Source organism: Bufo bufo, chromosome 2 (assembly GCF_905171765.1).
Source record: "Bufo bufo chromosome 2, aBufBuf1.1, whole genome shotgun sequence".
NCBI lineage: Eukaryota > Metazoa > Chordata > Amphibia > Anura > Bufonidae > Bufo > Bufo bufo.
Window position 1 is genome coordinate 258,962,268 of NC_053390.1, and position 24,986 is coordinate 258,987,253.

Below are 24,986 nucleotides of genomic sequence, written 5' to 3' on the forward strand. Positions count from 1 at the left end.
TGCTCTTGGGTTTTTATGCCCCAGGTGCATTATTTTGCACTTATCCACATTAAATTTTAGTTGCCAGATTTTTGACCATTCCTCTAGTTTTCCTAAATCCTTTTCCATTTGGTGGATCCCTCCAGGAACATCAACCCTGTTACAAATCTTTGTGTCATCAGCAAAAAGACACACCTTACCATCGAGGCCTTCTGCAATTTCGCTGATAAAGATATTAAACAATATGGGTCCCAGAACAGATCCCTGAGGTACCCCACTGGTAACAAGACCATGGGCTGAATATACTCCATTGACTACAACCCTCTGTTGTCTGTACCTCAGCCACTGCCTAATCCATTAAACAATATGGGAGTCCAAGCACAAAGACTGCAATTTATTGATCAGCCTTCTGTGTGGGACAGTATCGAAAGCCTTACTGAAGTCTAGATAAGTGATGTCTACTGCACCTCTGCCATCTATTGTTTTAGTCACCCAATCAAAAAAATCAATAAGATTAGTTTGTCATGATCTCCCCGAAGTAAACCCATGCTGTTTTTCATCTTTCAATCCATGGGATTTTAGATGTTCCACAATCCTCTCCTTAAGTATGGTTTCCATTAATTTCCCCACTATTGATGCCAGGCTTACTGGCCTATAGTTGCCCGATTCTTCCCTACTACCTTTCTTGTGAATCGGCACAACATTTGCTAATTTCCAATCTTCTGGGACGACTCCTGTTGCCAGTGATTGGTTAAATAAATCTGTTAATGGTTTTGCTAGTTCACCGCTGAGCTCTTTTAATAGCTTTGGGTGTATCCCATCAGGCCCCTGTGACTTATTTGTATTAATTTTAGACAGCTGACTTAGAACCTCTTCCTCTGTAAAGACACATGCATCAAAAGATTCATTAGTCTTCTTTCCTAACTGAGGTCCTTTTCCTTCATTTTCCTTTGTAAAAACTGAACAGAAGTATTCATTGAGGCAGTCAGCTAGTTCTTTATCTTCTTCCATATACCTTCCTTCTTTTGTTTTTAATTTTGTAATTCCTTGTTTTAGTTTCCTTTTTTCATTTATGTATCTGAAGAATGAAGGGGCCCCCCCCAGAGCGTATAGCTTGGGGGACACATGGTGGCAGAGGCACTGGTTTTATTTGAGTCAATTTTATGGTTTTGGTTATGGTTCTGGTTTTGTATGTTTTCTCTCCTCCTCCCCCCATTTTTTCCCTTTTAATCCAATATAGGTTTTCCTGACAGGAATCCAGCTGTCTGGTTCCCCTAGTGATCTGCCTGGTAACGGGACGCTTTGAACAGCTGTCAGGATTGGCCAGCTGTTTTCAGAAGCGGGAAATGCTGGACAGCTGATTGGCAGCTGTCATTTTGAGCGGGAACCCATGTAAATAAAGGTGACAGCTCACAGGTGCCCAGCTGTCAGTTCCAGTGGAGCACCCTTCAAGGAGCAGCGCCCCGCCCTCCCTCCCTATTTTAATGCCGTGTTGCATATTTTGGGGGTGATCGGTCACCCAGCTCTTGCTGGGTGGACTTAATGGTCCATAAGTTAATGAGATTTAAGTATTTATTCAATTATTTATATTTTATGGTTGGATTATTTTATTGATATTTATTAAGTATTTGGTTAAATTGGTATGTTATCTTGGTAAACCCCAAATAAAGCAATACGGCCTATTTATTCCACACTGAATTGTCTCGTGTTTTAATTATTTATTAGGTAAGGTTATACGGTTTTTTAGGAAATGTGTCCTCTGCCACCCATGCCTTATCGCCTTTTTTCCCTGACTGAGCTAATTTCTCTTCTGCCTGTGCTTTAGAAGCTCTTATAACTTGTTTGGCCTCTCTCTGCCTAATCTTGTAAATTAGTCTGTCATCCTCGTTTTTTTTTTTTATAATTCCTAAATGCTATCTTTTTGTTTTTAATGATTTTGGCCACTTCTGCTGAGTACCACAGTGGTCTTTTCCTTTTTTTGCTTTTACTGACAAGCCCAATGCAATTTTCTGTTGAATTCAATAGTGCCTCTTTTAAGTAGTCCCATTTCTCCTGGACTCCAATGAAACTGTTCCAATCTGATAAGGACTCGTAAACCCCTAATCTAATTTTAGAAAAGTCTGTTTTTCTAAAATCTAAGACTTTTGTTTTTGTGTGGTGTGACTCAGTCACTGTACTTATAGTAAACCACACTGACTGGTGATCACTAGATCCCAAGCTTTCCCCTACAGTAATATCATATACCAAATTCCCATTTGTGATTACTAAATCTAAAATGGCCTCCTTCCGGGTTGGCTCCTCAACTACTTGCTGTAGAGATAATCCCAGTAGAGAATTTAGAATATCTGTACTCCTGGCAGAACTAGCTATTTTGGTTTTCCAGTTTACATCAGGAAGATTGAAGTCTCCCATAATGATAACTTCCCCCTTCAATGTCATTTTAGCTATTTCCTCAACTAGTAGATCATCTAATTCTTTGACTTGGCTAGGTGGTCTATATATCACACCTACACGAGTTACCTTATGATTATCAAGCTGCAAGGTAACCCAAACTGACTCTAAATTGTTCTCGCTAACTTATATCAAATTAGATTTTATGCTGTCTTTCATATACAGGGCCACCCCTCCCCCTTCTTGCCTTCTCTGTCTTTCCTGTATAGAGAGAACCCTGGTATTGATATATCCCAGTCATTACTCCCCTTGAACCATGTCTCAGTAACAGCCACTACATCTATATTCTCAGATGCCATTATAGCCTCACACTTTAAAAGAAATAGACTCATTACATGCAAAGCGAGATATTTCAAGCCTTTATTTGGTATTATTTGGATGATTATGGTTTACAGCTTATGAAACCCCAAAGTCACAATTTTGAGGCACCCTTTGCTCAGGGGGTATGGATTAATTAGCTGACTAGAGTGTGACACTTTGAGCCTAGAATATTGAACCTTTTCACAAAATTCCAAATTTTAAGCTGCATTAATGCAATTCCTTTTAATTTGCATCACTGAAATAAATGGACTTTTGCACGATATTCTAATTTTTCCAGTTTCACCTGTATTAGATATCTGGTCTGAACCTTTCTAGATTTATACAGAATGCAGTATATTTAATCTCAATATTCCATCATGCTGGATCTTATGGTTGCAGCCTTGTTTGCCTAATCTGCATTTACTGCAGTGAAAGTGATGGTAAGGGTACACAGTAGGGCAGGAGTCCACAACTCCCAGCAGGTGCACTTGCTCAACTGTACTCAAAATCCACATAACTGAACAGGGTATACTGGGAGTTGTAGTTTCAAAAACGTGTCAGATTGCTGACCCCGGGAGCACAGGATCTGTAGTGACATTCATGATAAGTGGCAGGTTCTGCCAATATTGGTGCGAATTATCATCTAATGTCTACGGCGGTGGCAGACACTGGACAACATAATGTCGGGGGCAGGGCCAGAGTGGGTTTTGCCCCTCATGGTGTCATTGAAAACAGTGTGTTTTTGTGGTATTCCCCCCCCCAATCGTCTCTTAAATTTCTCCTCAGGTTTTCAGTAAGCTGGTGACAAGTCAGACAGCTTCTGGATTGGTCAATTTGGTTGCTGGGAAAGCTTGCCCAGCGTTGCTATTGGTTAAATCGGTTGCTGCCTGGTTGCTGGGCATATTTTCTATTTTTAAATAGAACATTGATTGGTTATGGGCCCTTTGTGGCGGGAATTTCAGCTATTTATGGAGCACCACTTACATTGAGGATTCAGTCAGCGTGTCAAGATTCAAGCTGGAAGTTCGTCCCGCCCGAAGATTTGCCGCAGTCTTTGAATTTTTTTTTTTGGGGGGGGGGGGGGGGGGGGGGGGGGGGGGGTTAGTTGGGTGTACAAATGATAAGTGGTAACTATGTGTTTGTGGATAGCTCACCCCCTTTCTCAGTATGGTCAAGGTGCTCTAGTCAAAGACTGATCGCCCAATCAGTCAGAGTAAAGGAAAAATTTGGATAGTAGGGACTGGCACTCAATGTGTGGGTCACAACATCAGCTTTTAATATATAAAATATTTAAAAAATGTGACATATGTCTAAAAGTGAATACATGGTACATAATAAATACTGCAGTAAAAAAAGTAGTAAATGAGGCGCACAGGAACACACAAAGACCAAGCAGAGGTGCACTCAGTAAAGTGGACTCACCCAGTCCACTAAAAATAACGTGCAACTTGTGATAAATGAACTGGGCACTCTCAGGATACAGGGATCACACAGATATTATTATATATAAGGCAAAAAACGACAATAAAAGAGAGAATATGGCCCTCCTGTAGGAAAGCTATGTATAAAACAACACTTGCTCACTATAACCGGCACTCTGACTCTAGATGGATATTATAAACTACACATGGCATATTCTAACATTAAAACGACAATAAAAAGGTACATCATAGATTATTCACACAATAAAAGAATCGCACAATTAAAACGCATCGCAAATGCTGAATTTTTACTGGGAAAACTACAATTGCGAGTTGTTCCCCGACTCACTGGCGAAGTTCTGAAGCTCCAAGGTAACAGTTAGAGGCACCGTGACGTGATAGTCCCACAACAAAACAGGTATAGCGGCGTCCCGCTCTATATTCAACCAGTAGCGTCCCACTGGGCTAATAGCATTTGAGTCTTGTTAGATCTCTTGTCAGCAAATATTTGATGAAAAAGATAGTCTTACCGAAAGGTTCTCCTCACCACTTCGCTGCACACCGTCGCTCTGCTGGGTCGTGTTTTTAATTACCTCCAGGCTTTTTTGAGCGGTCAGGTTGTTAAAATCCCATGTAGGTAAAAGTTTGGCATGTGCAGCCCGGTCTCTGCTGTAGGCTGTCACGGATTCTTTATACTTGAACCTTATCGTGGTGTTTAGCAGTATGGTGCGAGGTTCCGGCACTATCTATTGGTCCTCACTCCTTAAAAATTCGGGGTCCTGTTAGAGCTAGACGCGTTTCGGGGCTTAAGATTGCCCCTTCCTCAGTAGCTACCAGTCCCCCTGAAAATGCTTCCTTTTATAGTCCTAGACTACTTCTTCAAAACCCGGCATGGATCCTGACCGGAATCTGGACCCACAGTTTACTGGAGCTGATGTTTGCTCCTAGAACACATGGAGCTTTGTTTCTTTTATGCTTCCAGCATATTGAGTTTATAAATAATAGTGTTCAATAACCTACATCATGTTTATACAAAAACTATTAAAAACACATCAAAGCAATATCAGTTTAAAAAATATTCATACCAGTAACTTATCTCTCTCTGCTGGTTGTATTGCACCAAAAAACGCATCTACACCCATGCGGTTCTGGTGCGTTTTTCATGCGTTTTTTTTTTTTTTTTTTCTCTTTCCCTTTTATAAAATAAAATATAACAAAACATCTGTTCATGCTCCCTACTGTCTGTTGGGTAGTGGACAATACATAACAATTAAGTCTATAACTTCAAAGTGATAAAAAACAGTCGCTTAAGAACATACTTCTAAAAAATACAAAAATTCATCAATCAATACCCCTAATAAGACGTTTCAATATAACTATTTTGGTCTTGTCATTCGATACTTCCAATATTTTCAATATTCCGTAAAGTTGTAGGAGTGGGGGGGATATGTGAGGAAGGGAGTGGGGGATATGTGAGGAAGGGACTGCTCCCACTCCCTTCCTCACATATCCCCCCACTCCTACAACTTTACGGAATATTGAAAATATTGAAGTATCGAATGACAAGACCAAAATAGTTATATTGAAACGTCTTATTAGGGTATTGATGATGAATTTTGTATTTTTTAGAAGTATGTTCTTAAGCGACTGTTTTTTATCACTTTGAAGTTATAGACTTAATTGTTATGTATTTCCACTACCCAACAGACAGTAGGGAGCATGAACAGATGTTTTGTTATATTTTATTTTATAAAAGGGAAAGAGAAAAAAAAAAAAAAAAAACGCATGAAAAACGCACCAGAACCGCATGGGTGTAGATGCGTTTTTTGGTGCAACAACCAGCAGAGAGAGATAAGTTACTTGTATGAATATTTTTTAAAACTGATATTGCTTTGATGTGTTTTTAATAGTTTTTGTATAAACATGATGTAGGTTATTGAACACTATTATTTATAAACTCAATATGCTGGAAGCATAAAAGAAACAAAGCTCCATGTGTTCTAGGAGCAAACATCAGCTCCAGTAAACTGTGGGTCCAGATTCCGGTCAGGATCCATGCCGGGTTTTGAAGAAGTAGTCTAGGACTATAAAAGGAAGCATTTTCAGGGGGACTGGTAGCTACTGAGGAAGGGGCAATCTTAAGCCCCGAAACGCGTCTAGCTCTAACAGGACCCCGAATTTTTAAGGAGTGAGGACCAATAGATAGTGCCGGAACCTCGCACCATACTGCTAAACACCACGATAAGGTTCAAGTATAAAGAATCCGTGACAGCCTACAGCAGAGACCGGGCTGCACATGCCAAACTTTTACCTACGTGGGATTTTAACAACCTGACCGCTCAAAAAAGCCTGGAGGTAATTAAAAACACGACCCAGCAGAGCGACGGTGTGCAGCGAAGTGGTGAGGAGAACCTTTCCGGTAAGACTATCTTTTTCATCAAATATTTGCTGACAAGAGATCTAACAAGACTCAAATGCTATTAGCCCAGTGGGACGCTACTGGTTGAATATAGAGCGGGACGCCGCTATACCTGTTTTGTTGTGGGACTATCACGTCACGGTGCCTCTAACTGTTACCTTGGAGCTTCAGAACTTCGCCAGTGAGTCGGGGAACAACTCGCAATTGTAGTTTTCCCAGTAAAAATTCAGCATTTGCGATGCGTTTTAATTGTGCGATTCTTTTATTGTGTGAATAATCTATGATGTACCTTTTTATTGTCGTTTTAATGTTAGAATATGCCATGTGTAGTTTATAATATCCATCTAGAGTCAGAGTGCCGGTTATAGTGAGCAAGTGTTGTTTTATACATAGCTTTCCTACAGGAGGGCCATATTCTCTCTTTTATTGTCGTTTTTTGCCTTATATATTAATAAATATCTGTGTGATCCCTGTATCCTGAGAGTGCCCAGTTCATTTATCACAAGTTGCACGTTATTTTTAGTGGACTGGGTGAGTCCACTTTACTGAGTGCACCTCTGCTTGGTCTTTGTGTGTTCCTGTGCGCCTCATTTACTACTTTTTTTACTGCACAATTTAATCACCTGTGTGGCTGCACGGAACCACCATGACCATGGATATATGGGACCACATAGAGTCTAAAAGACAGAAAGTGGAAAATTTTCATTTTAAGGAGGATGATAATGATTTGATTAATGATGAGTATTATATGGGACATACTTTCAGAGAACTAGAAACACTCCTAATCCGCCAATTACGACAGAGATGGGAAGTGAAAACTCTGAAAAGATGTATTGAAATTAAACAGATACCAAAGGGTTTAACACTAAATAAAACTGCAGCTCAGGATCTCTACAATACGGAGTTTGAAAAAGAATGGAATGGATTGTTATATGAACAATCAATTGCATTAACCCAGTTAGTGATTAAAAGACGCTTGGAGATCCTGGAGGAGATTACAAAGAAAATAGCAGACATGAAAATAGTGGTGGATAGATTCCCCAATAATGAGGAATTGAAGGTTTACCACTCCCAACTATGTAACAACTTGGACAAAGCAGAGAGGGAAATAATTGAAAAAAAGGTGAAGAAACTCAAATTTAATAGAAGGAGGGATCACATTATAGAAGAAGGGATTATAGAGGGAAGAGGGGTAAATACGCAGAATCAGGTCACCATTAGTTTAAGGGATCACCACATTGAGGAGGCTGACACATCTAGTTATCACAGTATAAGTGTACCAACTCACAATAGATTTGAAATTCTGGAGGAGAGGGAACATTTTTTAGATCACACCCCACCTCACCACAGGACACGAACGAGATACAGGTCACCAGGGAGAAGATTACCACCCACACAGTTGAACACACCCATAGATCACCCCTACAACTTAAGGAACAAAGCACAAACGACCAGGCAGGAACACAGGACACAACCACGACATCACAACCAATATCACAATCAATACACTCAGAGGTATTCACCCAGGGGAAGGCATCACAAGGAAGAAAGGGGAAAACAAGGAGGGGAAGAAAGAAAAGACAGACACTACTAGAGGAGATAGATTTACAGGTCACCAATGACTCCATCATAAATTTGAGTTCCGTCACTTTATCTGAAACCGAAAATAGGCTTCTGAACAAGGGCCTGAAATTTTCCCCAATGGTAAAACTCAACAAATTCGAGACATTTATTGGTGTGGAAAAATTCATGCGACGCTTATGTTTAAAAAAATATTTTCTAAAAAACCCTATATGTAGAGAAAATAATCCTACGGTAGTACAAGAACAATACATCCATACAGATTTAAAAAATCCATCAAAAAAATACCCAAGAAATGAAATGAGCGAAGAAATGACCACTTTTAAAAAATGCGTAGAAACAGATTTGCGCAAAATAAAAGATAAAACGAGGTATTCACGTCAAAACCTAACGAGAGAGGAGATAATAGCATTGAAAAATTTACAAAAAAATAACAACGTGGTGATCCGCCCAGCTGATAAGGGTGGATCAATTATAATACAAGATACAGATAAATATAACAAAGAATGTCTGAGACAATTGTCCGACGCAGGGACTTATAGAAAATTATCAGGAGACCCAACTCAACAGTTCTATCAAGAACTTGTGAGCTTTGGGGAAGAAGGGATGGCCAAGGGGATCCTAAAACAAGAAGAATTCAATTTTATACTCAATAGATTTCCGAGAGTACCGGTATTTTATACAATACCTAAGATACATAAGGATGCGATCAATCCACCAGGGCGCCCTATTGTCTCAGGGATTGATTCTCTGACATGCAACTTGTCCCACTACATTGATGTACTGCTACAACCCAGAGTGAAAAAAATGCCCTCCTATACGAAAGATACCACTCAAATGATCAAGACCATTGAAAATATGGCTTTTGAGGAACACTGGTTGATGGGTACATTAGACGTACAATCTTTGTACACAGTCATCAACCATAGACAGGGCATAGAAGCAGGTTTCAACTGGAACTAGAAGACAGATTGGTCCATGACCAAATAGAATTTTTAACCGATGGCATTGATTTTATACTGTCCCATAATTATTTTAATTTTAATGGGGACTTTTATTTACAAACACAGGGCACTGCAATGGGCACCAGGTTCGCCCCCAGTTATGCCAATTTGTTTATGGCCAATTGGGAGGAGCACACCATCGCCCCCCGACTGGGGACGGACCTGGTGCTCTGGCAAAGGTACATCGATGATGTATTTTTTATATGGAAGTCTGGAAGGGAGAAGTTGGACATTTTTTTAGCAGCAATTAATTTTAATGAATATAATCTTAAATTTTCTGGAACCATTAGTACTGAAAAAGTGGAATTTTTAGATCTAAGCATTTATGTGGAAGAAAGTAGGGTGAAATGTTGTACCTATACGAAACCTTCCTCCAGGAACAGCTATATTTTATATAGCAGTTGCCACCTCCCGAGTTGGCTAACAAATATACCTCAGGGCCAATTCCGGAGGTTAAAGCGCAACTGCACTGTAAAGGAGCGTTTCGAAACCGAAGCAAAAGAAATGAAGGATGCATTCCTGGAGAAAAATTACCCTGTGGGTCTCGTGGAAGGAGCCCTTAACAAGGTTAGGGATATGGAGAGGGAAGATTTTTTTAAGGAAAGAGAAGATAGAGAAAAAGATAAAAAACGGAAGGAAGGAGAAATACGGATGGTTTTACCTTTTAGTAGTGATTATAAAAGGGTACAAAAAATAATACGGAGACACTGGCACCTAATACAAAAGGATAAAACCGTAGGCCCTGCCATTCCTGTGAATCCCTTAATTACATTTACGAAAGCCCCCAGCTTAAGTAATAAAGTAGCCCCAACGATCAAATGGCAAAGCAAGCAGGGGTGCTCAGTCCAAGGGTGGGCAAACATTAATGGTTTTTTTAAATGTGGGCAGTGCAGTAACTGCAAAAATACAGATTTTCCACGGAAAACCAGTGAAATTATCTCCACTACCAACAAGTATAAACACCCAATTAAAGAATTTCTATCATGTAATTCCACTGATGTAATTTACATCATAGAATGTCCTTGTAGAAAACAATATGTGGGGAGGACGAAAAGGACATTGAAAAAACGAATTTCTGAACATATGGCCAACATCAGAAAAGGATTGGAGACACATTCCTTATCCAATCATTTTAAAATAGTACATAATAAAAATCCAAAGGGTCTGAAATTTGCGGCCATAGATAAGGTGAATAGAGATTGGAGGGGGGGTAACCATATCAACAAAATGTCAAGGTTGGAGACACAGCGTATTTTCGAACTCAACACTCTACTCCCAGGAGGGCTAAATGCAGAATTTGAGTTGTTTGGTTTTCTCTAAAGTAGGGGTGGGTGCCCCCTGCTGAAGGCCAACCCAACCTTCTTTGTCTATTAGGTGGGATGGTCCTTGGCAGTGGGCTCCCACTCCCTTCCTCACATATCCCCCCACTCCTACAACTTTACGGAATATTGAAAATATTGGAAGTATCGAATGACAAGACCAAAATAGTTATATTGAAACGTCTTATTAGGGGTATTGATTGATGAATTTTTGTATTTTTTAGAAGTATGTTCTTAAGCGACTGTTTTTTATCACTTTGAAGTTATAGACTTAATTGTTATGTATTGTCCACTACCCAACAGACAGTAGGGAGCATGAACAGATGTTTTGTTATATTTTATTTTATAAAAGGGAAAGAAAAAAAAAAAAAAAAAAAACGCATGAAAAACGCACCAGAACCGCATGGGTGTAGATGCGTTTTTTGGTGCAATACAACCAGCAGAGAGAGATAAGTTACTGGTATGAATATTTTTTAAAACTGATATTGCTTTGATGTGTTTTTAATAGTTTTTGTATAAACATGATGTAGGTTATTGAACACTATTATTTATAAACTCAATATGCTGGAAGCATAAAAGAAACAAAGCTCCATGTGTTCTAGGAGCAAACATCAGCTCCAGTAAACTGTGGGTCCAGATTCCGGTCAGGATCCATGCCGGGTTTTGAAGAAGTAGTCTAGGACTATAAAAGGAAGCATTTTCAGGGGGACTGGTAGCTACTGAGGAAGGGGCAATCTTAAGCCCCGAAACGCGTCTAGCTCTAACAGGACCCCGAATTTTTAAGGAGTGAGGACCAATAGATAGTGCCGGAACCTCGCACCATACTGCTAAACACCACGATAAGGTTCAAGTATAAAGAATCCGTGACAGCCTACAGCAGAGACCGGGCTGCACATGCCAAACTTTTACCTACGTGGGATTTTAACAACCTGACCGCTCAAAAAAGCCTGGAGGTAATTAAAAACACGACCCAGCAGAGCGACGGTGTGCAGCGAAGTGGTGAGGAGAACCTTTCCGGTAAGACTATCTTTTTCATCAAATATTTGCTGACAAGAGATCTAACAAGACTCAAATGCTATTAGCCCAGTGGGACGCTACTGGTTGAATATAGAGCGGGACGCCGCTATACCTGTTTTGTTGTGGGACTATCACGTCACGGTGCCTCTAACTGTTACCTTGGAGCTTCAGAACTTCGCCAGTGAGTCGGGGAACAACTCGCAATTGTAGTTTTCCCAGTAAAAATTCAGCATTTGCGATGCGTTTTAATTGTGCGATTCTTTTATTGTGTGAATAATCTATGATGTACCTTTTTATTGTCGTTTTAATGTTAGAATATGCCATGTGTAGTTTATAATATCCATCTAGAGTCAGAGTGCCGGTTATAGTGAGCAAGTGTTGTTTTATACATAGCTTTCCTACAGGAGGGCCATATTCTCTCTTTTATTGTCGTTTTTTGCCTTATATATTAATAAATATCTGTGTGATCCCTGTATCCTGAGAGTGCCCAGTTCATTTATCACAAGTTGCACATAATAAATACTGCATAAAATATCCCCCTAAAAACTCAATACAACTTTGGCGTGGAAATTTGGCGTGGAAATCCCTGCTGCAAGTGTTAATCCGGACATGAGAAAGATCATTTGATTGACTTTTCAAATTTGGAGCGCTCCATTTTTTCCCATCTTGCTATGAGCATTAGCACATCAGATACCGGAATAGAGTAACGAAGTCCCGCGATATCTCTGCAGGAACACGTGACCTAGAACAGAGTGCGAGGACGCCGGAAGTAAGTACAGCAGCGCGGTGTGGGAAGCAGGTGAACGGGAGGGCCGGCTATCTGCAGACACCGGTAAGCAACATCTCTCCACAGCCTGTGACCACCGCACACAACCCACTATGGTGAGGAAAGACTGAACGCCACAATTGGCGGATTGTATGTTATCGAGATCTGAAAAACAGACTCGAAAGAAGTCAGTACTGTCCGGACGTTGATTGCTGGTATTTAAAGGAACATTGTCCCAGATTGAAATTTTGTATCATGGACTTTCCAATTTGAACTAGTTGCACATGTCATCCATCTAGGACCGTTAGACAAGTGGCAATTGTATTGAGTTTTTAGGGGGATATTTTATGCAGTATTTATTATGTACCATGTATTCACTTTTAGACATATGTCACATTTTTTAAATATTTTATATATTAAAAGCTGATGTTGTGACCCACACATTGAGTGCCAGTCCCTACTATCCAAATAAGTGGTAACTGACTTTATTATTATGGGTATTTTAAATTCATAATGGTTTATGCTACCCCCAAAATTTAATAAAGACGGCGGCCATTTCATCCACAATGAATTTTGTCATTATTTTTAGGTTATTAATGATATGGTTTGTTTATTGTTGAATATGACACCATGGGGAGCTCATGGATGCTGCTGGAGGTTCCTGGCAATCGGTGGCTTTCTCCCCAAATCAGCTGAGCATGCATGTATGTCTTTTGATCTGAGGATGCATGTGTTTGAGGGAGAATTACGAAAAAAGGCCTGAAACCTTAGAAGGAAACTACAGCTGTGTGTTATTGCTGTGCTGAGACGTCATGCTGGGCCTCTGACCTGCTTCAAGCCAAGAAGTTAGTGGAAACTACAGCTTGGGCCAGCCTTATCCACAAGCAGCCGTTATCTCCCTGATATTTTCCACCATGTATCAGGAAGAGAGTGCATGGCCTGACCGTACAGAATGTACTGAACAGACGTGTACAGATCACTGAAAACTGACAGAACCGCCGCGGCGGAGAGAAACCCGGCCAGCTGTACCGGAAGTGACGTCCCGGGCAGGCGACTCATCCTGGAACTACATGGCGGAAGCGCACTGGTAGTGCTTCCTGGGTCAGCAGGGCCGGTAAGATGGCGGCGGACACGCAGGTTGGTGTGGCATGGATGGGATGATTGATGTGTGATTTGATGTGCCTCTCTGGTAGATGCCCGCTGTGTGATCGCTCCTGTAATGGCTGTAGTGTGCAGGTCTCTGAAGACGTGCATGAGAATGACGCCCCGTGTGAGCTCTGCCCTACCATACGGGTCGCGCCTGCGGTTTTTCTAGAGCTGCCAGTGATGGGCGCAGTTCTGAAGCTGCTGACGAATCAGGAGCCCCCCCCCCCCCCATTCTGTTATTGATCACCTATCCTGTGGTATTGCGTTTGTTAAAAGTTACTGCCTCTGCATAGGACCCCCACTGGTCAGAGAACTGGTACCCCATACCTTTCTGCAGAGCTCTTCTTTCCAAAGAATTGACATGTTACAGCAGCGTGTGCAGCCTTACACAATCTGGTGGCTTTCTAAGGCCATCCACACACATTAAAGGGGTTCTCCCATTATAAGAACCTGTCCACAGGAGAGGGGGTAGAAGTGATCAGCAGGGGCCCCTGCAGATCATGAGAGGGGGTTTTGTCTCCCCCGCCTGAAAATGGGGACACTTGTGTTTGCCGCTCCATTGAACTCTATGGGACTGCTGGGGTTCCTGTGGATCAGGGAATAAGTTCTTATAATGGGAAAGCCCCTTTAAATGAATGTGGGCCCAATCTGCTGACTATCTAATGTTCATATAGGTGCGTATTGGATTCCAGATGAATACTGTGCCGCACACCGAGAATAGGAGCAGGTTTTTCCATTATACGGTATCTCTGTGTAACCTACACTCCTGGTTTTGGACCACACTGATTGAAATCACTGACGTGTGAATAAAGGACCCTTTAGGCTAAATGCACACGATCAGGATTGCATGCGGATTTTGTGTGCGGAAAATCCGCACCGTAGGTCATGTACGTTGTATTCTAAGCGACTTAGAAATTCTCAATGCACACGATGCAGTTTTTTTCCGCGCAGATTTTGAACTGCGGTGCAGATTTTAAAATCCGCAGCATGTCAATTTATTAGATTTATTCCTGACCAGATTTTCATCATTCACTTAGTAAAATCCGCACTAATTGATGCGGATTGACCGCACAGATTTGCCTGCGAACACCTGTGGATTTCAGTCCGGATTCTCCGCACATGAATCCTGAACGTGTGCATGTACCCTAAGGCTACATTCACACGACCATATTATGTTTTCGCGTCCATTCAGTTTTTTATTTGCGGATAGGATGCAGACCCATACATTTCAATGAGTCCGCAAAAAATGTGTTATCCGCATCCGTATATCCGTAGCCCCCCAAAAAATAGAACATGTCCTATTCTTGTCTGTTTTGCGGACAAGGGTAGGCATTGTTACCGCAAAACACAGTCATGTGAATGTAGCCTTACACCGATATACACTGCTCAAAAAAATAAAGGGAACACTTAAACAACACAATGTAACTCCAAGTCAATCACACTTCTGTGAAATCAAACTGTCCACTTAGGAAGCAACACTGAGTGACAATCAATTTCACACGCTGTTGTGCAAATGGGATAGACAACAGGTGGAAATTAAAGCCAATTAGCAAGACACCCCCAATAAAGGAGTGGTTCTGCAGGTGGTGACCACAGACCACTTCTCAGTTGCTATGCTTCCTGGCTGATGTTTTGGTCACTTTTGAATGCTGGCGGTGCTTTCACTCTAGTGGTAGCATGAGACTGAGTCTACAACCCACACAAGTGGCTCAGGTAGTGCAGCTTATCCAGAATGGCACATCAATGCGAGCTGTGGCAAGAAGGTTTGCTGTGTCTGTCAGCGTAGTGTCCAGAGCATGGAGGCGCTACCAGGAGACAGGCCAGTACATCAGGAGACGTGGAGGAGGCCGTAGGAGGGCAACAACCCAGCAGGACCGCTACCTCCGCCTTTGTGCAAGGAGGAACAGGAGGAGCACTGCCAGAGCCCTGCAAAATGACCTCCAGCAGGCCACAAATGTGCATGTGTCTGCTCAAACGGTCAAAAAACAGACTCCATGAGGGTGATATGAGGGCCCGACGTCCCCAGGTGGGGGTTGTGCTTACAGCCCAACACCGTGCAGGACGTTTGGCATTTTCCAGAGAACACCAATATTGGCAAATTCGCCAATGGCGCCCTGTGCTCTTCACAGATGAAAGCAGGTTCACACTGAGCACATGTGACAGAGTCTGGAGACGCCGTGGAGAACGTTCTGCTGCCTGCAACATCCTCCAGCATGACCGGTTTGGCATTGGGCCAGTAATGGTGTAGGGTGGCATTTCTTTGGAGGGCCGCACAGCCCTCCATGTGCTCGCCAGAGGTAGCCTGACTGCCATTAGGTACCGAGATGAGATCCTCAGACCCCTTGTGAGACCATATGCTGGTGTGGTTGGCCCTGGGTTCCTCCTAATGCAAGACAATGCTAGACCTCATCTGGCTGGAGTGTGTCAGCAGTTCCTGCAAGACGAAGGCATTGATGCTATGGACTGGCCGGCCCGTTCCCCAGACCTGAATCCAATTGAGCTTATCTGGGACATCATGTCTCGCTCTATCCACCAACGTCACGTTGCACCACAGACTGTCCAGGAGTTGGCAGATGCTTTAGTCCAGGTCTGGGAGGAGATCCCTCAGGAGACCGTCCGCCACCTCATCAGGAGCATGCACAGGCGTTGTAGGGAGGTCATACAGGCACGTGGAGGCCACACACACTACTGAGCCTCATTTTGACTTGTTTTAAGGACATTACATCAAAGTTGGATCAGCCTGTAGTGTGTTTTTCCACTTTAATTTTGAGTGTGACTTCAAATCCAGACCTCCATGGGTTAAAAAATTTGATTTCCATTTTTTTAATTTTTGTGTGATTTTGTTGTCAGCACGTTCAACTATGTAAAGAACAAAGTATTTCAGAAAAATATTTAATTAATTCAGATCTAGGATGTGTTATTTTTGTGTTCCCTTTATTTTTTTGAGCAGTGTAGATTGCAGCCGATTGTCGGGAAGGAAGTGTTCCTTCCTGCAAATCACCTGCTCGTCAGCTACTGTTACATGCAGAGATCTCCTCACTATGCCATCGCTCGTCCGCATACATAATCATTGCTTGCCGGCAGCAGAACATGTTTAGACAGCAGGATCTGCTGCTGGCAGACAACAATTTTGGTGTCCGCATGAAAGGTGCGATTAGCGGAAGAACGAGCGAAGCGCTCATTTATTGGGTAATCGGCGACCCCTTTACACCGTCAGATAATCGATAAGAAGCATTCCTATAAACACTTGTTAATGATTATCTGGCTGATGCTCGGCCTGTGAAAAGAGGCCTTGAGGCCTACTCCTTAAAGGGGTATTCCGGTTGTTAAGTTATCCCCTATCCAAAGGAAAGGGGATAACTTATCAGATCATGGGGGTCCTACCTCTGGGACCCCCACCGATCATGAGAACGGGGGGCCCCTACCCCCTGTAGCCCCCCTGATGTCACTCCATTCATTTCTATGGGAGTTCTGGAGATAGCCAAGCATTGTACTCTATCTCTGGAACTCCCATAGAAATGAATGGAACACCACCTCACTATTACAGCACTGTATAGAAGCCAGGTAATGTATATAATGGTAGAATAGGAATCTTTTTAGTCTATAGCACATAGAGTTGTTCCACTTTTATTTTTTGTTTGGGGGGGAATTTTTCACATTGCTATAAAGTGGCCCCTTAGCAGCATATAGATGCTGACACACACACAGCCATATGATAGCGGACTGAATAAGCCTGATTCTATTAGGATTGTTTCAGCTTTTTTTTTTCCTGAATTCTGTTTCCCTCCATTTTTACCTGTAATTTCCTCTATTTTGAAGATTCATAATATCAATGTAACAGGTTTGTGTTATTTCCATTGATTTCTATGGGAAGATTAAACCTTCATATGGCATATTAGAAGATACAAAAGGTTCCTAGTAATACAGTCTAAAAGAAATAGGGGGGGATTTTTCAAACTGGTGTACAGGAAAACTGACACAGTTGTCCATAGCAGCCAATCAGATTCCACCATTCTTTTTCCAAAGGAGCTGTGAAAAATGAAAGGTGGAATCTGATTGGTTGCTATGGGCAACTAAGACAGTTTCCCTTTACACCAGTTTTGATAAATCTCCCCCATTGAATATTCCAGTCGTGCTACAAAAGTCTTACTTGTAGTCCGAGTGTGACTTTGAGATGCCCTTAAAGTGTCAGTTGGCAAGCACTGCCATTAAACGGAAGGGTGTTCTTGCTGCACCTGTTCCCTTATTGCAGGAGGTTGTGTCTATATTAGACTGTATTTTCCCTTCTATCTTGCATTAATCTGCACGCCCTCATGTACCTGGTGGCACATTGGATCCACTGTTCTTCTGAAGAAAGCTTTATAGACCTGTATGGAGCCATGAACCTTCATCTGTCACCTGTTGGAGCACCATGCAACAGCTAAGGCTACTTTCACACTGGCGTTTTGGCTTTCCGTTTCCGAGATCCGTTCAGGGCTCTCACAAGCGGTCCAAAACTGATCCGTTTTGCCCTAATGCATTCTGAATGGAAAAAGATCCGTTCAGAATGCATCAGTTTGCCTCCGATCCGTCTCCATTTCGCTCTGGAGGCGGACACCGAAACGTTGCTTGCAGCATTTTAGTGTCCGTCTGAGGAAACTGAGCCAAACAGAATCCGTCCTGGCACACACTAAGTCAGTGGGGACGGATCCGTTTTCTCTGGCACAATAGAAAACGGATCCGTCTCTCATTGACTTTCAATGGAGTTCATGACGGATCCGTCTTGGCTATGTTACAGATAATACAAACGGATCCGTTCATGACTGATGCCTGCGGTTGTATTATTGTAACGGATCCGTTTTTGCAGATCCATGACGGATCCGCACTAAATGCGAGTGTGAAAGTAGCCTTACCAGAAAGTGTCCTCCCCTAGAAGCAATGCACCTAGATGAGAGTAACTCTGCATCCACGTGATGCATGCCACTATTATTTGTCAGGTTCATCTAGAAACTGACCAAGAAAAAACAATGTCAGAGCGTTTGATGAAAGTCTGTAAATGTTATTTTATACCAGTAATACACTCGTATGCATTGCAATTAAAGGGTTAATAATATATACGGTACCGTAATTATTTTCTTTGTACATTTATCTTGCTGATCTATAATTGCTGTCTCCTCTCCTGCCATGTCTGTTTTAGCCACTACTTGCCTTCCCCATGCAATTCTGGAACATCTTTTCTCATGACATTGGCGCAGCCTTCCTCTATTACTCCTTCTAGAAGTTATGAATGAATTACTAGCCGCCTACAATCAGGCTAGGGCTATACTGGTTGCGGCCAGGGTCACACAGTATCTATCATCCCATAGAAAAGAATGGGATCGCAGTGCAAGTGACCTGTGCTGCGAACCCATTCATTTCTATGGGATCATCGCTATTCTGTGATCCTAGCTGTGACTAAAGGTCTAACTGGGTGTTACCAGTTTGGGGGTGGCGGTCCCTGTATACTGTGGCACTAGTCCAGTCTGTGCTGCCAGTGCGAGATAATTCATAAACGTCTAGAAGGAATAACAGAGGAATGGCACAACATAGAGTTGTATGAAAAAAATGCTCCAAAAGTTGTTATTGCATGGGAAATGGAAGTAGTTAATAAGAGACACGTCAGGAGAGGAGACGGGTCCCCTTTAATGTCTCTTCGCCCCTCTGCTTGGCTGAGAATGTGCTGCTTGTTCCAGGTACAGGACACCCTGAAGAAATTTGCATCAAAGGTCACAACCTCAAGTGTGAAGGAACGGAAAGAGATTTTGAATGAATTGAAACTATGTATTTCTTCTAAAGGTGGGTATCATCCAAGTAGCAGCTCTGCCTTCTAATGCCGCCAAAATGTTACCCTCCCCTTATTTCTATGCCGTAGCGTCCATGTGTGACACTGTATGGACGGGGATGAAATCCAGTGGTCCGGTGTCGTGGGATAAGATATTGGATCTAGTTGTCTGATCAGCCAAGTCTTCCACATTTGACCATATAAATAAATCCCACGGCCGGGCCTGATCATGAAGAGATGCAGATTATACCCAGTTAAGGGCTCTTTCACACTTGCGTTCTTTTCTTCCGGCATAGAGTTCCGTCGTCGGGGCTCTATGCAGGAAGAATCCTGATCAGGATTATCCTAATGCATTCGGAATAGAGAGAAATCCGTTCAGGATGCATCAGGATGTCTTCAGTTCCGGAACGGAACGTTTTTTTGGCCGGAGAAAATACTGCAGCATGCTGCGCTTTTTGCTCCGGCCAAAAATCCTGAAAGGCATTAATCCCATTGAAAGGCATTAATCCGGATCCGGCCTTAAGCTAAACGTCGTTTCGGCGCATTACCGCATCCGACATTTAGCTTTTTCTGAATGGTTACCATGGCTGCCAAGACGCTAAAGTCCTGGCAGCCATGGTAAAGTGTAGTGGGGAGCGGGGGAGCAGTATACTTACCGTCCGTGCGGCTCCCCGGGCGCTCCAGAGTGACGTCAGGGCGCCCCACGCGCATGAATGACGTGTCGCATGGACACGTCATCCATGCGCATGGGGCGCCCTGACGTCATTCTGGAGCGCCCGGGGAGCCGCACAGACGGTAAGTATACTGCTCCCCCGCTCCCCACTACTACTATGGCAACCAGGACTTTAATAGCGTCCTGGCTGCCATAGTAACACTGAACGCATTTTGAAGACTGATCCGTCTTCAAATGCTTTCAGTTCACTTGCATTTTTCCGGATATGGCGTGTAATTCCGGCAAATGGAGTGCACGACGGATCCGGACAACGCAAGTGTGAAAGGGCCCTAAAGGGAATCTGTCACCAGCGACCACCCTATCAAACTGTTTCCATAGACAACGATCATTGGTTCACCTGATTAACCCTTTCAAAACCAGGAGATTTAAATTTAATTTTTTTTGCTTTCACGTTTTTACTCCCAGCTCTCCCAAAGCCATAACTTTTTTTATTTTTCATTCACATGGCCATATAAGGACTTGTTTTTGTGGGACAAGATGTGCTTTCTACTGGCATCATTTACATTTGCATACAATGTGGTGGGAAGCGGGGGGGAAAATTGCAAATGGAGTGGAATAAAAAAAAAAGTAGGTGGAACTGACTGGTTACTTTTATTCTCCGGTTCATTATGATTACAATGATACCACATATGTATAGTTTTTCTTACATTTTAATACTAAAAAAATAATTCGGAAAAACCAATTGCCATATTGTGACCCCATTTTTACTTTTATGTGTACTGAGATTGTGTACTGAGCGGTGTGAGGGTTCCGATCTGTACTTTTCATTGATACCACTGGGGTGTGCATGACTTTTTGATCACTTCTTATTACATTTTTTTTGTGGGAGGTGAAGCGACCAAAAAACGGTGAATTGACAGTTATGACTCCCCCCCCCCCCCCCCCCCCCCCATTTCACTGTTTGCCGTGTGAACGCAATCCACGCTCTTCTAACTTCCCAGCACAGCTCCTGATTAGATAAAAGAATATACGAGCTCAGGAGAAACGCACAAGACCTACTATGGTCTCAAGCAATTTCCCAACTTTATTATCAAAACATACAGTCTTATAGGTTAGCAGGACAAAAGAGGCACACCGCCAAGGGAGTGGAAATCGAAATTAGTAATTAGATTAGTTATTCATATAAGGCAATACTTCCTGACCATACTAACGGCATCTTAGTAGTTAAGCTTCTGCATTATCTTATCTCAAGTTTAGCATTCTTTAGCAACATCATATGAAAGACAGAAAGATCTATCTGGTCTTAAGGTACGGCCTCTTGCACACGACCGTCCGCAAAAAATACGGATGACATCCGTGTGCATTCAGTTTTTTGCGGAACGGAACAGCTGGCCCCTGATAGAACAGTACTATCCTTGTCCGTTATGCGGACAATATTAGGACATGTTCTATCTTTGAACGGAAATACGGAAACGGAAGGCATACGGCGTACCTTCTGTTTTTTTTTGCGGATCCATTGAAATCAATGGTTCTGTATACGATCCGTATAGGGAACGCAAAAAATGGAACGTAAATGGGGAAAAAAAATGTTCGTGTGCAAGAGGCCTAACTGTGGGGGTACACAGCTTGGCCACAGTTCAGACTAGGGCTGCAGCTAACGATTATTTGAATAATCGATTAGTTGTCAATAATTTCATCGATTAATCGGGAAAAAACACCAAAATGACAAAAAAAAGGGGTTTATATGATTTTACTTGAAAAATTATGTTCAAAGGCCATATTAAAACAAATTTAGGAGTTACATAATTATAAAAATTTTGCATTACAATGTAAAAAAAGACAAGTTATAGGGTATCTGTGGGTGGCACTGTTATGGGGAGGGGGATCTGTGGGTGGCACTGTTATGGGGAGGGGGATCTGTGGGTGGCACTGTTATGGGGAGGGGGATCTGTGGGTGGCACTGTTATGGGGAGGGGGATCTGTGGGTGGCACTGTTATGGGGAGGGGGATCTGTGGGTGGCACTGTTATGGGGAGGGGGATCTGTGGGTGGCACTGTTATGGGGAGGGGGATCTGTGGGTGGCACTGTTATGGGGAGGGGGATCTGTGGGTGGCACTGTTATGGGGAGGGGATCTGTGGGTGGCACTGTTATGGGGAGGGGGATCTGTGGGTGGCACTGTTATGGGGAGGGGGATCTGTGGGTGGCACTGTTATGGGGAGGGGGATCTGTGGGTGGCACTGTTATGGGGAGGGGGATCTGTGGGTGGCACTGTTATGGGGAGGGGGATCTGTGGGTGGCACTGTTATGGGGAGGGGGATCTGTGGGTGGCACTGTTATGGGGAGGGGGATCTGTGGGTGGCACTGTTATGGGGAGGGGGATCTGTGGGTGGCACTGTTATGGGGAGGGGGATCTGTGGGTGGCACTGTTATGGGGAGGGGGATCTGTGGGTGGCACTGTTATGGGGAGGGGGATCTGTGGGTGGCACTGTTATGGGGAGGGGGATCTGTGGGTGGCACTGTTATGGGGAGGGGGATCTGTGGGTGGCACTGTTATGGGGACCCTGACCGCCCCATAACAGTGCCATCCACAGATCTCCCAATACACCGGCCACATCAGTATTCAGACTATTCCTTAACTGGCAGTAACTTTTACTTGAACTTTAAATCAGCTCTATGATCTTTATTACCTTACAAATACAATGAAGCTCCAGTAACAGGCAGAGCAGGTGGCGGCGTAACGTCACTCACTCACGTGACGTGCCTGCTCCGCCCACTTTATGAATGAAACAGGCGGAGCAGGCGCGTCACGTGAGTAAGTGACGTAACGCCGCCGCTCGCTTTGCCTGTTACCGGAGCTTCATTGTAAGTTAGTAAAGATGCGCTGATTTAAAATTGAAGTAAAAGTTACTGCTGGTTAAGGACCCTGACCGCCCGCTCCCGCCCCGCATAGCAAGGAAACGGCCGATTATTCGATAACTGGATTCGTTGACAACGAATCCCGTTATCGAATATTATCGATAACTTTGATTAATCGTTGCAGCCCTAGTTCAGACCATTTCCATCACAGCCGCATGGGATAAATATTTTTATGTTTTAATAGTACGAGAGTTTTCACACTTAGCATTTCTCATGATGTTAATTTTTTTAATTATTTATGTATTTAATTTTACTTTTGGGTAAAAGGGGGTGATTAGAATTTTTGTATTTTTTTTTTATATATATATAATTTATATATATATATATATTTTTTTTTTACTTTTCTTTTCTTTTAAACATATTTTAATAGTTCCCCTAGGGGACTATAGCATTAGCTTTGGAGTCTATTAGAATCACTCTATGCTCCTATAGAGCCCTGCCACAGACAGGTTCTCCAAAGCACTGTACCACTCCTGAGTACAGAGGCTTCTGCACACTGCATCCAGCTCCCCCGATCCTCGCCGGGGGCAGCCAGAGCAGTGAAGGGGGGGCTGGCAAAAGAAAGGAGTGGAGCTTGGGTGCAACAGGAGCAATGGTGACATCCTCATTGCACCAAAGACCTCATTTACTTATTGAGGAAAAGTATCATAACTTGGGAACTGAGCCTCGAATGAATAAAAGAAAACCGCGTTTTAATCCCGTGTAACGTTACATTACCCTACTTCGTGAGATTTCCCTACCTCCTAACTTCCGGTCGCACCGCTAATGACGTAAGAAGGCGTTCCTGAGTTTTGACGATCTGCGCATGCGCAAACGGACAGTTTAGGGAAAATCTCACAGCGGAGTTCAGCTGCACACCGGGACACTGCGCTTGAGCCGGAGAGCCTCAGTAGGGAAATATTACGGCCCAGTGCGCAAGCGCGGCTAACTCCAGAAGATCCATCCAGAAGATCGTCAAAACTCAGGAACGCCTTCTTACGTCATTAGCGGTGCGACCGGAAGTTAGGAGGTAGGGAAATCTCACGAAGTAGGGTAATGTAACGTTACACGGGTGAACCGCAGCTATGTTGTCGGGAATATAAAGCAAATGGCTTTATATAAAAGAAATGTTCAAAAAAGTTTTTTTTTTTAAAGGATATTGATCCTCGAGGTGGACATATAAACACCTCAAAAAGAGTTCGATCGGTTACTATAGACTTTTGCCTTAAATATAAGACTGATAGGTACCAGATGTGCATAGAGAATCATCTTATCTCAACCATAAACTTATAAGGAGGTAAGAATTTCTCCTCTCACACGAACACATCTGCAAGAATAAACACTAATGAGTAGTAACCTCCCCATTAACTTATATTCCACTCTACATGAAGGTTCACACAAGATGTATATGAATATAATCCGACATGGCTATTATAGGCCATTAATATCCACTATAACTAGAATAATTATATAAATGTTTTATACACTTATGAAAAAGCACAACAATGTGTCTATGCAACCAGCTGGATAGAGGTCACTGGTGATAGATTCCTTTTAATGGCAGTGTTTTATCTTGAGACACTGTAATCTATTTGGCAGAACTGTAGGATGCACTTTGCTTCATGCAGTATGTTTTAAGTGTGTTTTTTCCTTCCAGATCTGCCAGAGGCTGCCGTTAAAGGTCTCTCCAAGTTATTCTGCCTAACGCTGCACCGATACAGGTGAGAGTTTCGTGGCTGCCGTAGTGGAGTTCTCTCCAAGTCTCTGGCATTGAGTGATACCACGCTTGTTATTTCACAGAGATGCAGGGTCTCGTCGAGCTCTTCAGTCTGTTATCCAACAGCTGGTGGAATCCCAGCCAGATTCTACTGCCAAGAACATCCTGCAGTCTCTTCAGACGTCTGGAGTAGGAAACAAGAATGTAGAACCCAGGTAATGTCTGCGCTGTGCGACTTTACTGTTAGTCGAATGGCATTCAGGGTTATTCATTTATTGTCTCTTATCTTGCAGCAAAAGCAGCAGCTCAGCAGCAGCCTTGGCCTTGTCATGGACCTCCGTCATTGCCAGGGTCGTATTTTCCATCCCTGACAAGCAAGAAGGGGAGACATGGAAAAAATTGGTGTGTATTCATCTTATGCGTCAGATATATGATGATGGAAATTTGCGTGCGATTTTTGTGTTAAATAGTTTGTGGATTTCAATGTCAATTTGAAT

General features: G+C 42.8%; 1 protein-coding gene across 2 annotated transcripts in view; it reads left to right on the forward strand.

Moving 5' to 3' along the window:
• Positions 1–13,344: 13,344 nt before the first annotated feature.
• Positions 13,345–24,986, forward strand: part of GCN1 (GCN1 activator of EIF2AK4) — an 80,658-nt gene continuing 69,016 nt past the window's right edge. For both annotated transcript variants that reach the window (XM_040416515.1, XM_040416516.1), the window contains exons 1-5: positions 13,345–13,394; positions 19,115–19,217; positions 24,430–24,493; positions 24,573–24,704; positions 24,783–24,891. In XM_040416515.1, coding sequence (XP_040272449.1) covers positions 13,377–13,394; positions 19,115–19,217; positions 24,430–24,493; positions 24,573–24,704; positions 24,783–24,891 — 426 coding nt within the window. In that variant the 5' untranslated portion in view covers positions 13,345–13,376. The remainder of the gene's footprint in view (positions 13,395–19,114; positions 19,218–24,429; positions 24,494–24,572; positions 24,705–24,782; positions 24,892–24,986) is intronic.